The following is a 14,424-nucleotide window of genomic DNA, read 5'->3' on the forward strand; positions in this document are numbered from 1 at the left end:
CATGTGCATTTCACGTGGCCGACCAGATTTTTTATTAACCCAAAAGGATTGGGGTTTTGCTTTGGGGTTGCTAGCACTAGCAAGAGCAGGTCCACCACACATGTCATTTATGCTATCACACGACTATCCTCCATTTGTTCATGCATGAGCATGTATGCTCAATGTCAATGGAGACGATGCAAACCAGGAGAAAGCCTTCTACAAGTGAAAAACCAACTAGGCCAAAGTACCACATTTGCCACAGGCCCACAGGAAAATCCATTTCAAGAAAAGAACACAAAACACTGAATAATTAAAGAAGAAGAGTATTGGTGATGTCAAAAGCATATTATTGAACCCCAAAAAAATCAGTAACTTGATATGCTATTGCTATGACAACAATTTCCATGTTACACAATTGTCAAAGAACTCAATAGCAAGGCCAACATGATGCCAGGGCCCCAAGTCTCTCACTCCCTCTGTCCAATAGATAGATTGTTTCCATCTCCAACCTTTGGCGTGTTCCATCCTTTGATTCTTTATCGAGGCACGCTCAGACCTAGTTCTTAACAAGCACTCAGAGGGGAAGAATGAGCAAGGGAGAAAATATCAGTATTAACTCGCCTGTGCAAATAAAAAAAATAAGAAAAGAAAAACTAATCCCAGAAATAAAATGAAACGTAAAAAGCAAAGAAGCACTGGACAAGGTTAGAACACAGCCACGGATATTTGATTCCGTTTGCTAGGAAATAGGTAGCATCATTATAAATATCCCACATTTAAGTATTTAACAAAGGCAGATTAGCTACTAACAAACAATGCTTTGACCATGAACTGATTTATACGACATGATTTAGTGAGCAATATTTTATTAGCAAAACCACTTGCAAGCACAGGATGTCATGATCATGTCATGTGTGCTTGAACTGCTCCACCTGAGCTAACTAGGCACATGGTCTCGCAAAACCCACTAGCACTAGGGGAATCACTGAACATCAAACACAACCTGCATGTGACTCCTTAGGCACACAGAAAATACGAAGTCAAGTCCCCTTGTTAGTTGTTACTCATACTGCAGATTCAATGACTAATCTACCTTGCAAAAGGTCAAAATGAAGATTACATTGGCAAAGCTTCCATAGACTATGCACAAGTATTTCTATTTTCTGCTTCTACTTATCTAAAAAAATGTTCTACACTTCTCTTTTAGTCAAATAGAAATCATTCCTTCTACTTGAAATATGGTAATCTCCACTTGGAAAAGTAACTGAACTGATCTTCAATGTGGAACTATGTATGGAAGTGGAAAGGGTCAACACAAAACGATTGGCATTATACTACCAAACGTTCTCTACAAGCGCCACTTTTGTTGCGGACATTCACATGAACTTCTAACATACACCAGAAACCATTTATACCAGTTACATACTTCCATATGAATCATCCCCACTCAATATGATTCCTTCAAATACCAATTTTATGTAATGCACAACTCTTACTTCTTAGTCATGTCTAACATCAGGGCCAAAATTCCTCAAAGTGGAACAACAATATAGGTGGACATCAGTCTAAGATATGGTTCTGACTTGCTATAGCCTTGGAGGTCCGGATAAATATCATACTGAATACAGATTAACCAAGAGTAATGAGGACAACCAGTTTGCTAGATTTTATCATATTTGTTCAACAGAATCTTCTCTTTTTACTTTTTATAGGGGATATTACTTGGTGTAATGATAAAATCTTGGTCTGGGATAGGTCCATGTCCAGTCCACTTCCAGGACCCGACAGATTGGACCCATATTGGATAATGGCCTTTTAGCATTTTTTTCTCTGTTTTCATTGGTAAAAATGAACCTGAAGGGTGGGCAGCCTTCTGCCAAAATCTTCTGCTCCCACTAGGAAACAAATATTGATCTACAGAATTTTACTTTGTCTCACTAACAAAAAGAAACTATTGAAAAAGTAAACACTATAAAGTTAACTTCGAGCAAAGATTAAACAGGAAATGAAAAAGAAAAAGAAATAAGCACCAAAACATAATGAATAACTCGTTTCTTCAAAAGAAAACCTTATAAAACTATTATTTGGACTCCTGTTTCAGGCAAGTTCAAGGTTAAAGATTTCTGTTTTAACTTTCAGAAGACTAGCAGTAGGAGCTTGTCAGCGGAATTGTATTTATGTATTAAAATGATTTGGAAATTAGAAGTCCCTCCATGATTCAAGCTATTTTTGTTAGGTATCAGAATTAGAAGTGCTTCTGTGATTAAAAGTTCTCTGTGGGGTTGGGGTTCAGATGATTGAACCCCCACACCTGGCATAATTATGGTTTTATTAATAAAATTACTTTACCTTCTCCAAAATAAGGAGATCTTTCACAAATCGGTTGTATTGAAGATGACACGTGTGTCTTTTGTGATGAAGAAACTGAGTCTTCTTTGGATTATGGTTTCTAGGGCCATCGTATTTTCTAGTAGGTAGGGAGTCAGGCTCCAAAATTTTCAAGCTGATGGTGTTTTTTCATATGGTTAGTCCTTTCTTCTTTGGATAGTCTCTCTGAGAAAAAAGATTTCTTGGCTTGGGTATATGGTAAGCGAGAAATGACCATATTTTTCAGAATATTACAAGGCCTGTGCATTAGGTTTTATACAGGGTTTCAAATTTTCTCAGATGTTTAGGTGATAGGGATAAGAATAATGTAGGTATGTTTGGGACTAAGGCCTCGTTCGTTTTCCAGGAAGTGGGGGCAGATAAGTTGGTGGGTCCCACGGAAAAGAAATAAACATGTGCTCTTATTTCAGTAAATAGTGGGTACTGTAGAAAAGAATGATTCCTGAGCGGTTCATTTATCTAGGCAAGTAATACCCTCCTGAGATTTGGGTAAATCACTTACCCATCTGCACCAAAAATTACTAATACGTGATGGGACAATATTGTCCCTTCAATAAAGTCACTTTTTGGATAAAACAGTCATTGTACAACTTTACCTGGAGAATAAAAGAACACTGGTGTTTCCCCCAGGTAAGTGTATTTACCTAGGTAAATGACTTATCCAGATGCGAACAAGGCCTATGACTGAAATTCTATGAGAAGAGATGGAATCAATCATAATAGCCTTTCACATTTTTTCATAATTGGATGTGATGCGGGCCTTGGAAGTTCGGACAATAGGGAAGGCAATTTTGGAATTGTAGATTTTACTAACCAAGACTTTCTTGTAGCTACAGGTGGGTAAATTGAAGTGATGGTGTTCTGGAGGGTGAGCTCCAAGCTATACTGAAGGCAGCGTCTTTTGCTGTGGAACAAAGGTGGAAATTACATGGCGTTTGAATCTGACTCTTGTGGCAGTAAAAACTTTGTCAGAATCTGATTCTAACAATCTAACCCCCCGTGAAGTTGTGGATGAGATAAAGTCGGTGTCTGCTAACCTTTCTTTCATTAGGTTTAGGCATGTTGAAAGGATGTAATCAAGCTGCTCCCAAGTTGGCCCAAAACAGCAAAGTGTTTTACAGGAACAAAATTGTGGCAGTCTGTCCCACCGGATTTTCTATCAGCTGTTGTAACCTTTTGCAACTTTGATATAAGTTATCTTTTAGTTATCAAAAAAGAAAGAAAAAGGTTCAGCAAACATCCTTGTCCTCTGTAATCTGTGACCTTTTCTCTGAAGAAAATGATAGGAGAGTAATCTTCTCTTCAATCAGTAGCAACAGCAATGCCCTATAACTCAAAGTCAAACATTTTTTCGTTCTCAGATTTTAGCTGACCAATTTTTAGCCTTAAAAAACATCTTGCAAAGTACGATGGCTTTTTAAGTGCACAGACCAGTTTCAGCCAAAGGAGTTTGAGGTCAACTCAATATATTCAACCCAACAAAAATCCTGTCCAAATTATATGGTTTTGGCTGCATAGATCCTGCTCCGCCGTTCCACTCTATTCAGTGCAATGTCTACTGTTGAACAATAGGGCCTTAAATCATTGCTAACTGATGCAAGATCTTTGTGATTCAGCATTATCCTTGCAACTAAACTTAGGTCTAGGTGTGTTGCACAGAAACAAAGAGCTAACAAAAGAAAAAAGAGAAGAGAAGAAATGGAACTAAGATGAAAACCCTAGGCAATCACACCAAATTCTGTAGAGAAACTTACTTTGTTCATAAGCCAAAATTGCTCTTCAAATGAACCACTTACAAAAAGAAGCTAAATTAGACTAAACATGCCCCCAAACAATTACAAACATAAAGCCAAACAAAGGGAAATTACTAAGCTAAAACCTGTCCCCAAACATAACCTCCAAAACATGCAAAATTACAAAAAAAAATGCCCTTGCTGTCCAGAAATGCAAGTCAAATAAGTCATGTTCAGCAGCAAATTTAACCACACAAAGAGCATCTTAAAGTGGATAGAAAACTCCAGGATCTTCCCATGTTGTTCCACTGCTAACCCAGCTCCAATGAGGGATATCATTGTAATGATGACAAATAAGCATAGGAGCAGCTTTGGTTCTCTTTTGATACACCTTAAGTTGATTCCCGTCACAAACTAATTCAGCCCATGTATTTTTTGGCCTTCCACTAGCATTCCCAGACCCTTCAACTTGCAATTGGGCACTTCCTGCTGGTGTTGTAGATGTTCTTCTATATACATGACCAAATCATCACAGTTACTTTACCCCATTTTATTGGCTATCAGGACTACTCTAGATTTCCACAAATATGCTTGTTTCTAATCCCATCTTTTCTACGTTTCCCACTCATCCGTCTCAGCATTCACATCTTTGTTACTCTTATTTTTTGAACATGTTTCTTGAGTATCAAGTGCCCAACACCGTCATCCATTTTACAAAACTTGCATTTTCAGTTTAAGTGATATTCTCCTATCTACGTAGCACTCCAGTTTCACCCTTCCACTTTGCCCATGCCACTCTAATATTCTATAGGACATCTTCTTCAAATCTCTCATTTGTTATGAATCACCTAAGCAAGGAAATCAAAGAAGTTACTTTGAGGTATTCAACCATTATTGTACACTTGTTTCCACCCCTATTATCATTATCAAGGTTAAATTTATGATGATTACATATTCTGTTTTAGTCCAACTTATCTTAAAACCTCTTGTTTCTAGAGCATGTCTCTGAAGATCCAATTTCACATTTAAGCCCACTAGTTTCATCAATTAATAATATGCCATCAGCAAACAACACACACAACAGGACCTCCTCTTGAATATGCTTAGTCAATTCATCCATGATCATTGCAAACAAATAAGGGAAGAGTGCCGCTCCTTGAGTGAGTCTGTCTTGTTCAATCCTCAAAATACTAAGGCTCCAAAGCAGGGTGAGTCTACCTTGTTCGTTGGGATATATTACAACTGCAATTGATAATATGAACACTCTCAAAGAAAGGTTCATCTAAAAACTGCCTCTCTCAAAGGCATCCAATCCTAAATTACTATGAAAAGTGATAAAAGTAATCGGTTTCAATCCCTTCAAAAGTGATCACACAGAAATTCATAGGCAAACCACAATGCATCCCAATGGCTACATAGTACAAACTTGTTGGTGCCCATTAGATTAACTTTTTTTTAGAAGTAACAGGTGAAATTCATTAAATAAGAAGCTGAAAATACATAATACATCTGACCAGCCTCAAAAGGATGTCCCAAGAACAAAGCTGAAGCTTAGAAAGAGAAAAAGAAAAAGAAAAACTGTTGAACAATAATTAGTTTTATGATGTTTTTCTGAGTAGATGTTTTATGTTAGTTGTTAGATAGGAGGTGGAGACCACAGTAGTTATGCAAGTCCAAATTCTATTATGTTTTTGAGTGTTATATATGCTGTTTTATGTTTTGTCGCTCTATAAGGGCATAGTTGTCTTTGTACTGTTCTATTATATAATAAAAAGATAGGGAGAATGAAGATTCATCCCAGGGTCATAATTAGTAGGCTCAAAGTACATTTGGGGTTGGTGCCATCTCGGAATTGATGCCAATTAATGGTAGGTATGGGTGCATAAAGTGTGAGTTTTTGACCTTTTGAATGTTTATAGCTCTGCAGTGGAAATCAGAAATCTGCATTGGACCTGTCCGTACTTCTCCATAAAAGGATATGAGAGAGGATAAAGCTTGCCCTGCCCAAAAGCCCAAGGTCACAAAAATCCCTCTCTCACACTCTCAACCCAGCCCCATACAAGCCAAGTAAAAAAAAAAAAAAAAAAAAAGAGAGAAAAAGATCTTCAACAAACTACTTTCTTTCATATTTTTTAATTCAGCAAATTCTTACTTGGTATTAGAGCATCGGCTAGGGTTTCTTGAAGCATTCTCATGCAGCCCTAGATCAGCCGACTACATGAAGTAGTAAAGGGCTGATCGATCTGCTATAGATTGCCCAGCTCTTGGAGTTTTTTGTGGGATCTAGACATCAAGAAGGTGATATACTATTCGGCATCAAAATCAGGAAGAATTGGAGTATGGGGAAGAGTCCCAGAAAAGTTGGACTCTTTGTTTTTCATCTGATCTTGGGCGCCCAAGTATTGTTAGTTTTCTTTTGATTTTATAAAGAGGGCAGTTTGGTTTGTGGAATTTTCTAAGCCTCTCAGAGTGATCGATTCACTTTTCTCTCTATTGGGAGCCGTGGGGAGGAGAGAGATTTCCCTCCAGCTAGGGTTTTCTTCTTCCGGAAGGGTTGGTTTCTGTGAGTGTGATATTAAATTATTTTTTGAAGGCCTCCAATCTATTTTTTTCTTACTGTTGAACTGTTTGAAGTAAAATGGAGAGTTGGAATACTGAGATGAAATCTACTGGTACTGTGGGACTGTGTTGGAGGTAGTAGTGATATTTTTGGGTCTGGGATTATTACTACAGTAAAACTTGATGGTACAAATTATTTGGAGTGGGAAAAATTGGCTAAGATGGCTATTGGTGCCCATGGAAAATTAGGGTATCTCACTAGGGAGGAGAAGAAACCTGATACAGACTCTTCCCGATGGGTGGAAGAGAATTACATGGTAATGTCCTAGTTGTGTAAGTCTATGTTACTTCATATTGCAAAAAAAATCCTATGGGCTAATACTGCTAAGGAGATTTGGGATGGAGTGACTGAAACCTACTCTCAGAAGCAAAATGAAGCCAGAGCCTATCAGTTGAGAAATCAGGTGACAAGTATGAAACAAGGAAAAAAACCTCTTGCTGTGTATTTCTCCATACTGAAAACCCTATACCAGGAAAAAGATCACTTAGAAACTGTAGTATGAGAAAATGTAAATGATGCAGCAACTTATCACAGACTGGTAGAGAGGAATAGGGTTTTCGAGTTCTTGGTAGGGTTGAACCTTGAATTTGACATTGCTAGGCAACATATTCTTTCTAGGGAAGGTGTGACACTTTCTCAGGCCTATGCTTTTGTCTCTGGAGAGGAGAGTAAGAGGAATGTAATGTTGAGACAGCTTGGGATTGACCAGTCGGCTATGGTTGGTACAATAAAACCTAAGTCGAATGGAGACCGGGAGTAGTGAGATTAGAAGGGAAGATAAGGACTTGGTGTGTAATTATTGCAAAAAGCCTATGCATACCAGGGACACTTGTTAGAAGCTTCATCCAAATCATATGCCTGCTCAAATAAGAAACAAGAAGGGAAATGCAAATGAAGCCACTATAAGAGACTCTTCAGCCCCTCTCTCCCAAGCTGATTGGGAATCCATTGCAGTAGCATTAGTGAGAACAGAATTGGAGAGGTTTGGACAGCTTATGAGTAAGAAAGATTCACCCAGCTCTAACCTTCCAAATGGACAGCAAAATGCAAGAGCGAACTACACCACTTCCTTTGCACATACAGGTAGTTCATATGCAACTGCAAATCTTGCATCCATTTCAGGTAAGGAAGGGCCTCCCTTGAGTATAGACTCAGGAGCATCTGAGCATATGATGCCCCTACCATTTTCAGTTCCTATCAGTTGTGCTCTAGTAGAGACATAGTCTCTACAACAGATGATTCACATATACCCATTGTTGGGAAGGGGAGAGTTAGAGTGACCAATGATATAACTCTACCTTCTGCTTTACATGTCCCTAAACTTCATACCAACCTACTGTCTGTTAGTTCTTTGACAAAAAATTTAAACTATTATGTGTTCTTTCTTCTTGGTAATTGTGTTTTGCAGAATTTGGAGTCAAAGAAGATTATTGGGAGTGGTCGTGAGGTGAATGGAGTCTACCTTCTATATGAGATTCCGAGACATCAAGGCCATCATGTTAGCAGTAACAATAGTAGTGGGTCAGAGTCAGTGAACCAGATTATGCTTTGGCATAATCGCTTGGGACATCTTTCTTTTAGTTCTTTGAAATGTCTTTTCGCAAAGTTGTTTGAGTCCGTTCAATTATCTACTTTGGAGTGTGAGAATTGACAGTTAGGAAAGCATTGTAAACAGTCTTTTAAACCAAGTAATAAAAGAAGTACTTCTGCTTTAAATATTGTTCACACTGATGTATGGAGGCCATATCAAATCCCTTCCATGGGAAGATTCCGTTACTTTATCTTGTTTGTGGATGATTATACATGATATTCTTGGATATATTTGATGAGATCACATGATGAGGTTCCTAACTTAGTACGACAATTCCACCAAATGGTTCTCACACAATTTGGAGTGAGAACTAAGGCTTTTAGATCAGATAATGCCAGAGAGTACTTTAAGAAGGACCTAACCACGTATCTCTTAGAACATGGTCTAGTTCATTAGAGCAGTTGTGCATATACACCGCAACAAAATGAAGTTGCTGAGAGGAAAAACAAACACATTGTGGAGGTGGCAAGGAGTCTTATGGTGTGTGCTTCAGTTCCTGTGCAGTTCTGAGGAGATGCAGTTCTTACGGTCGTGCATTTGATTAACTGTGTTCCTTCACGAACTTTGGAGTTTAAGGTGCCATTTAGCTTTCTTTTTCCAGATGGAGAGATATTTCACATACCTCTGAGGGTTTTTGGTTGTGTTTCTTTTGTTCACATTCTTAGCCCTCATCGCAAGAAATTGGATCCTAAGGCCAAGAAATGTGTTTTTCTTTGGTATGCTCAGAACCAAAAGGGGTATTGCTGTTATGACCTAGTGTCAATGAGCAAATTTGTCACTATGGATGTTATCTTTTTTGAATCCACATTCTTCTTTTCGAGTGGTTCTCCTAAGAGGGCGAGTTTTGGGGAGAAGAACTCACAATTTGTTTCTCTTCTTGTTTCTGTGGTGCCTCTATCAGTTCATCCAACACCTGCACCTCTAGTTTCATTGTCTGAGCCACTACGGGCAGCCTCATAGCAATATCAGCGCCGACAGATGATGGTTGACTCCACACCACTGTCTGTCAGTCCTTTTGAAACTCCAGATTCAGCAGATACAGTTCCAAGTATTCCTCTTGAGCCTGAGCCTGTTATATTTTCTGATGATGATGTTTCTATCTCTAACACCATTGTTGCAGCTGATCCCATTGACCTTGATCTTCCCATTGCACTTCGTAAGGGGAAGAAAAAGTGTACAACCCACTGCATTTCACACCATCTTTCCTACAGTGCCTTATCACCCTCCTACAGTATTTTTCTTTCTTCCTTGGATTCTGTGTCTATACTTAGGAATGTTACTAAGGCTCTCACCAAACCTGAGTAGAAAACAGCCATGCAAGATGAGATGAATGCATTGATCAAAAACCAAACTTGGGAAATAGTTGATCTCCCCCCAAACAAGGAGACAGTCGGATGTTGATGGGTATTCACAGTGAAGTATAAGGCCGATGGCAAGATAGAGACGTACAAGGCAAGATTGGTATCAAAAGGGTATACCTAGACCTATGGTGTTGATTATCTGGAAACCTTTGCACCAATAGATAAGATGAATTCAGTTCATATCCTTTTATCTCTAACAACCACCTATTCATGGCCCTTGTTCCAGCTTGATGTAAAAAATGCTTTCTTCAATGGTGATTTACAGGAAGAGGTATATATGGACATTCCAATAGGCTTTTATGAAAATGTTGGTAAAGGAAAGGTGTACAGACTCAGAAAATCTCTGTATGGACTGAAACAGCCACCTAGGGCTTGGTTTGACAGGTTCAGAGGGGCACTCATCTGTTTTGGATACACACAGACACGGTCTGATCACACCCTCTTTGTGAAGAGGAGAGATGCTCTGGTGTCAATTCTGATTGTGTATGTGGATGATATAATGGTGACAGGAAATGATCTGGAGGAGATTGATGATCTCAAAAAATCATTGTAGCAAGAATTTGATATCAAAGATCTTGGTGAGCTCAAGTACTTCTTAGGGATTGAAGTTGCAAGATCCAAGCATTGGATCTTCATTTCACAGAGAAAGTATGTACTTGACCTACTGCGAGAGACTAGGAAGCTAGGGACCAAACCAGCAGACACTCTTATTGATCCAAATCAAAGAATTAATGGTGTGGATGGTGAATTGGTAAAGGATGTAGGGAGATATCAAAGAATGGTGGGCCGACTACTGTATTTGTGTATGACACGACCAGATATTTCTTATGCTGTCAATGTTGTGAGTCAATACATGCATGCACCTCGGGTTCAGCACTGGGAAGCTATTGAGAGAATACTTGCATATCTGAAAAAGCACCCTGGCAGAGGCATTCTTTTCTCATATCATGAGAATCTGAAGCTAGAATCCTATGCAAATGCAGACTGGGCAAGATGCTTAGATGACAGGAGGTCTACATCAGGAATGTGTACCTTTGTAGGTGGAAATTTGATCTCCTGGAAGAGTAAGAAGCAAGTGGTTGTGGCAAGGTCAAGGGGAAAGGCTGAGTATAGATCCATGGCTCATGGTGTCTCAGAACTTCTTTGGGTTAGATCTCTTTTGAGTGAGATTGGGGTGAAAGCAGAGGAATCTATAATGTTATACTGTGACAATCAGGCTGCAATCAATATTGCCTACAATCCAATTCAGCATGATAGGACAAAACACATTGAAATTGATAGACACTTTATAAGAGAAAGGGTAACAACCGGAGAAGTTTGTTTGCCTTATGTCTCTTCAGAGTTGTAGTTGGCTGATATTCTCACTAAAAGATTAGCAAAGAACAAGCTTGAACATGATCTACGCAAGTTGGGAATGTGTGACATTTACTCCCAACTTGAGGGGGAGTGTTGAAGATTAATCAGTTTTATGATGTTTTTCTGAATAGATGTTTTATGTTAGTTGTTAGATAGGAGATGGGGACCACAATAGTTATGTGAGTCCAAATTCTATTATGTTTTTGAATGTTATATATGTTGTTTTATGTTTTGCCGCTCTATAAGGGCATAGTTGTCTTTGTATTGTTCTATTATTTTAGTATAAATAATAAGTGAAAGGGGCGGTCAAATTATTGCTCTCTTTTCTTTTCAATTTCTCTTCTTCTCTTCTTCTCTTCTTCTCTTCTTCTCCTTCTCTCTTCCTTCTCTCTTCAACAAACTACTTTCTTCCATATTTTTTAATTCAGTAGATTCCTACTAAAACTAAGGCTAACGATTTACACATTAGAATCCAATCCTGGGCAACCCCACTCAAGACGATCCTTAGACACTCCCACTCTAGCTAACATGTCAGTCAAAGAATTGGCACTTCTAGGGATCCAAGTGAATGAGGAATTCAGGGGACCCCCCAAGGATAGTGCTTGTCTTAACGAAAGGCCTTAAGGCCCCATCCTCCAAGGAATTTTTTCTCTGTTCTTTAGCCAGAAAATAACCGTTTAGAAATCTCCTTCAATGCCCACTTCTTTCCACCCCTTTAGCTTTATCGATTCCAACCCTTGAATTACTGCCAACGTTTCAGCCCTGAGAGAGATCCCATGTCCAGCTGGACCTGAGACTAGGAAGAACATTACCACTTTCATCTCTCACAACACCCACAACTCCTGACTCTCCTGGATTTCCCAAACAGCACCCATCAAAGTTCAATTTCAGCCTTCCAACTGTTGGTGGAAACCACTCAGCCAGTCTTGGTGGTCTCAAGGTAAATAAGAACTAGCACCAGCCTGCCAAACTCTTAGCAAGTCATTCACTGAAACAACACTGAATTCACCACAAACTAAAACCCAATTAGCCACCCTTATCAATAGAAGTTCACACACCTCCACTGTCTTGTACTTATCTTCAAAAACTCCAGCATTCCTCTCAGTAGACAATCCCTAAAGAATAACTCCTCTTACACACTGCTATAAAAAATTTTGCCTTCCAGCAGTATACCTCATCCAGCTTGGGTTGAAAAGGTCTGCAACCTCAGCTGGGGCCTCCCAAGTTCTACCTTCCAAGGACAAAAAATGCTGCCACACAAAGGAAGCAAAAAGATGGTTGGTACTCTCCCTACTCTTCAAGCAAAAGATACAAGCATGAGGTGAGATGAACCAATTCTTCTGCTTTCTTTGGAGTCTTTTATGGGTATTGATTACCTGAATAGCTGCTTCCCAACAGAAAACCTTAACTTTAGGGGGAATGGGACCACTCCAAATTTATTTGGCAGAGAGAGGGCTATTATCAGAAGGTAGGAAAAAGGAATAACAAGAGAACAGACCATTAACAGCAGGTGCCCAAACTCTCTCATCCCCTTCCGAGGGTAACAAACTCACAGCTTTAAGGGTTTCAAGTAAAGTAATTAGCTCATGCAGCTCTAGGAGTAAGTCAACAATTGAAATCAATACCTCCAAAAGACTTTGATGACCTTTAAGCTTTAAAGGACTTAGGAAACATAAAGATCTTAAGAACAGTAAATAAATTTTATCTTATAGACTTATACAGGAAAAAACTTTAGAAACTACCAATCATGTGATGAATACTAAGATATAAAAATTATCTTGATATTCCAACTACTGTATATTATCATCCTTAACGTTAGGCACCTTGGTGTGCATAAAATGTACCTTTTGCTTTGAGACAAGGAACTTACAAGGTAGAGCCTCGACCCATGGTGTAAGACTGACTAACCAAGAGTTTTTTATAACATCATTTTTAATAAACATAAAAGAAAATTGCCAAAATAGCCAAAAACTCAATTGGATCAAAATGTAATTAGCGCAAACCATACGTGAAGAAAGGATTGATGTCAATGTGTATAAATTGATCATTAAACTAACAAGGCCTTGGAGCTGTATTGTGGGATTTTATGAAAATCAAGAACCCCGCCGTCATAAATATGTTACAAAGGATATATTCAGACACCTGAGCATTTTGTATTCATTCGGTTTATGTCCCGGACAAGAAAAGATAATCAAGGCTGTAAGATTAAGACGATAGGCAGATTAAGGTCATATCACTATCGGGCCAATTAAAAGATAAGGCCACTCTAATTCATGATAATAACCTGTTAAGGAATGTTAACAGTCATATTCGACCTCAAATCCCCCAAAATCAGCCCTAAGTATAGTTCAATAAAGAGTATAAACCAATCCATAAACGGAACCCAAATTTTTCAAACCAAATAAGATGATCAGTGAAATAATATTATGAACAAAATACAAATAAATAAGTAAAAAACTAAGAATAATGAGAACACACATTAAGATACCAGCGGAGGCAAAGTCATTGGTTGGGAAATACAAGAGTGTGGACAAAAAAGAGAAAAAAAAAATGTAAGATAACAAGCAATAATTAGAGAAAAAAGCGTCTTACACATACAAATATAAAGATGGAGATCAAACTCCTGGGTTTGCACAGCAGAGCATACCCTGAGACAGCGACCTCGAACTTCTCGAGTCAATGCCGAGACAAGACGTCAGACGTGCCGAAGAAATAGCACTATGAAGGGGAAGAAGTGATTGAATGCAACCCACCTCAGAAGGTAACCTGGAAGAAAGAAAATAATAAAAATCGTTTAATTTGCATATATTGGAAGAAAACTCAAATGAAATTTGAGAAGAGTGAACGAATTGCCTCGAAAAGGCATGTGTGCGAGGAATGCGCATCGAAGAAATGGGTTTGCCCGTAGGTTTGTTAACGGCCGATTTTAGAAAGCTGAGGGCAGGTTTTGAGATAGATCGACATCGAGATGCCATGATTTAACCAGTAGACTAATAGAGAACTGTCTGAAGAAACAGTGCTGAAGAAAAGGGTTTTAAGGAGGTTTTATTTTTCTTCGAGGTATAAAGGCTCGTGAACTTTAGGGTAAAATATAAAAACCTTCCCTAAGTTTCTGATAATCATAAAAATATCCTCTATAGTTTAATTTTAACAGAAATCTCTCCTCTATTTTTAAAAAATTCAATAAATGCCTCCCTTCCGTCAATGTCCGAAATGGAAAAAGTTAATGTGCATCTATTTTTACTAAAATAATCCTATCACAGCAACTCAATCTATGATCCAGTCGAATACTGTTCATTTTCTTTGTCACGGGGCACAGTGGCAGAATGGTGATGCACTCCCCCTCCAACCTTCCCTCTTCTTTAATTTCTCTCAGATTCTCTCTCCCCACAA

General features: G+C 38.6%; 1 protein-coding gene across 1 annotated transcript; it reads right to left on the reverse strand.

Moving 5' to 3' along the window:
- Positions 1-261: 261 nt before the first annotated feature.
- On the reverse strand, positions 262-14,101 carry LOC148847103 (protein NONRESPONDING TO OXYLIPINS 2, mitochondrial-like). The gene is made up of 3 exons (XM_088952170.1): positions 13,885-14,101; positions 13,630-13,797; positions 262-544 (listed from the first exon to the last, which is right to left on the reverse strand). The coding sequence occupies exons 1-2, from the start codon at positions 14,004-14,006 to the stop codon at positions 13,647-13,649; spliced, it is 273 nt and encodes a 90-aa protein (XP_088808296.1). The 5' UTR covers positions 14,007-14,101; the 3' UTR covers positions 262-544; positions 13,630-13,646.
- Between the last annotated feature and the right edge of the window lie 323 nt (positions 14,102-14,424).

This window comes from Nelumbo lutea, chromosome 6, assembly GCF_056320005.1.
Source record: "Nelumbo lutea isolate HS-2025 chromosome 6, American lotus-T2T, whole genome shotgun sequence".
Taxonomy (NCBI): domain Eukaryota; kingdom Viridiplantae; phylum Streptophyta; class Magnoliopsida; order Proteales; family Nelumbonaceae; genus Nelumbo; species Nelumbo lutea.

Bases quoted from the DNA above. Each gene is read 5' to 3' on its own strand.
- LOC148847103 (XM_088952170.1), bottom strand. From the start codon at position 14,006: ATGGCATCTCGATGTCGATCTATCTCAAAACCTGCCCTCAGCTTTCTA. The intron at 13,798-13,884 runs GCAATTCGTTCA...TCTTTCTTCCAG, and splicing joins CGCACACATGCCTTTTCGAG to GTTACCTTCTGAGGTGGGTT.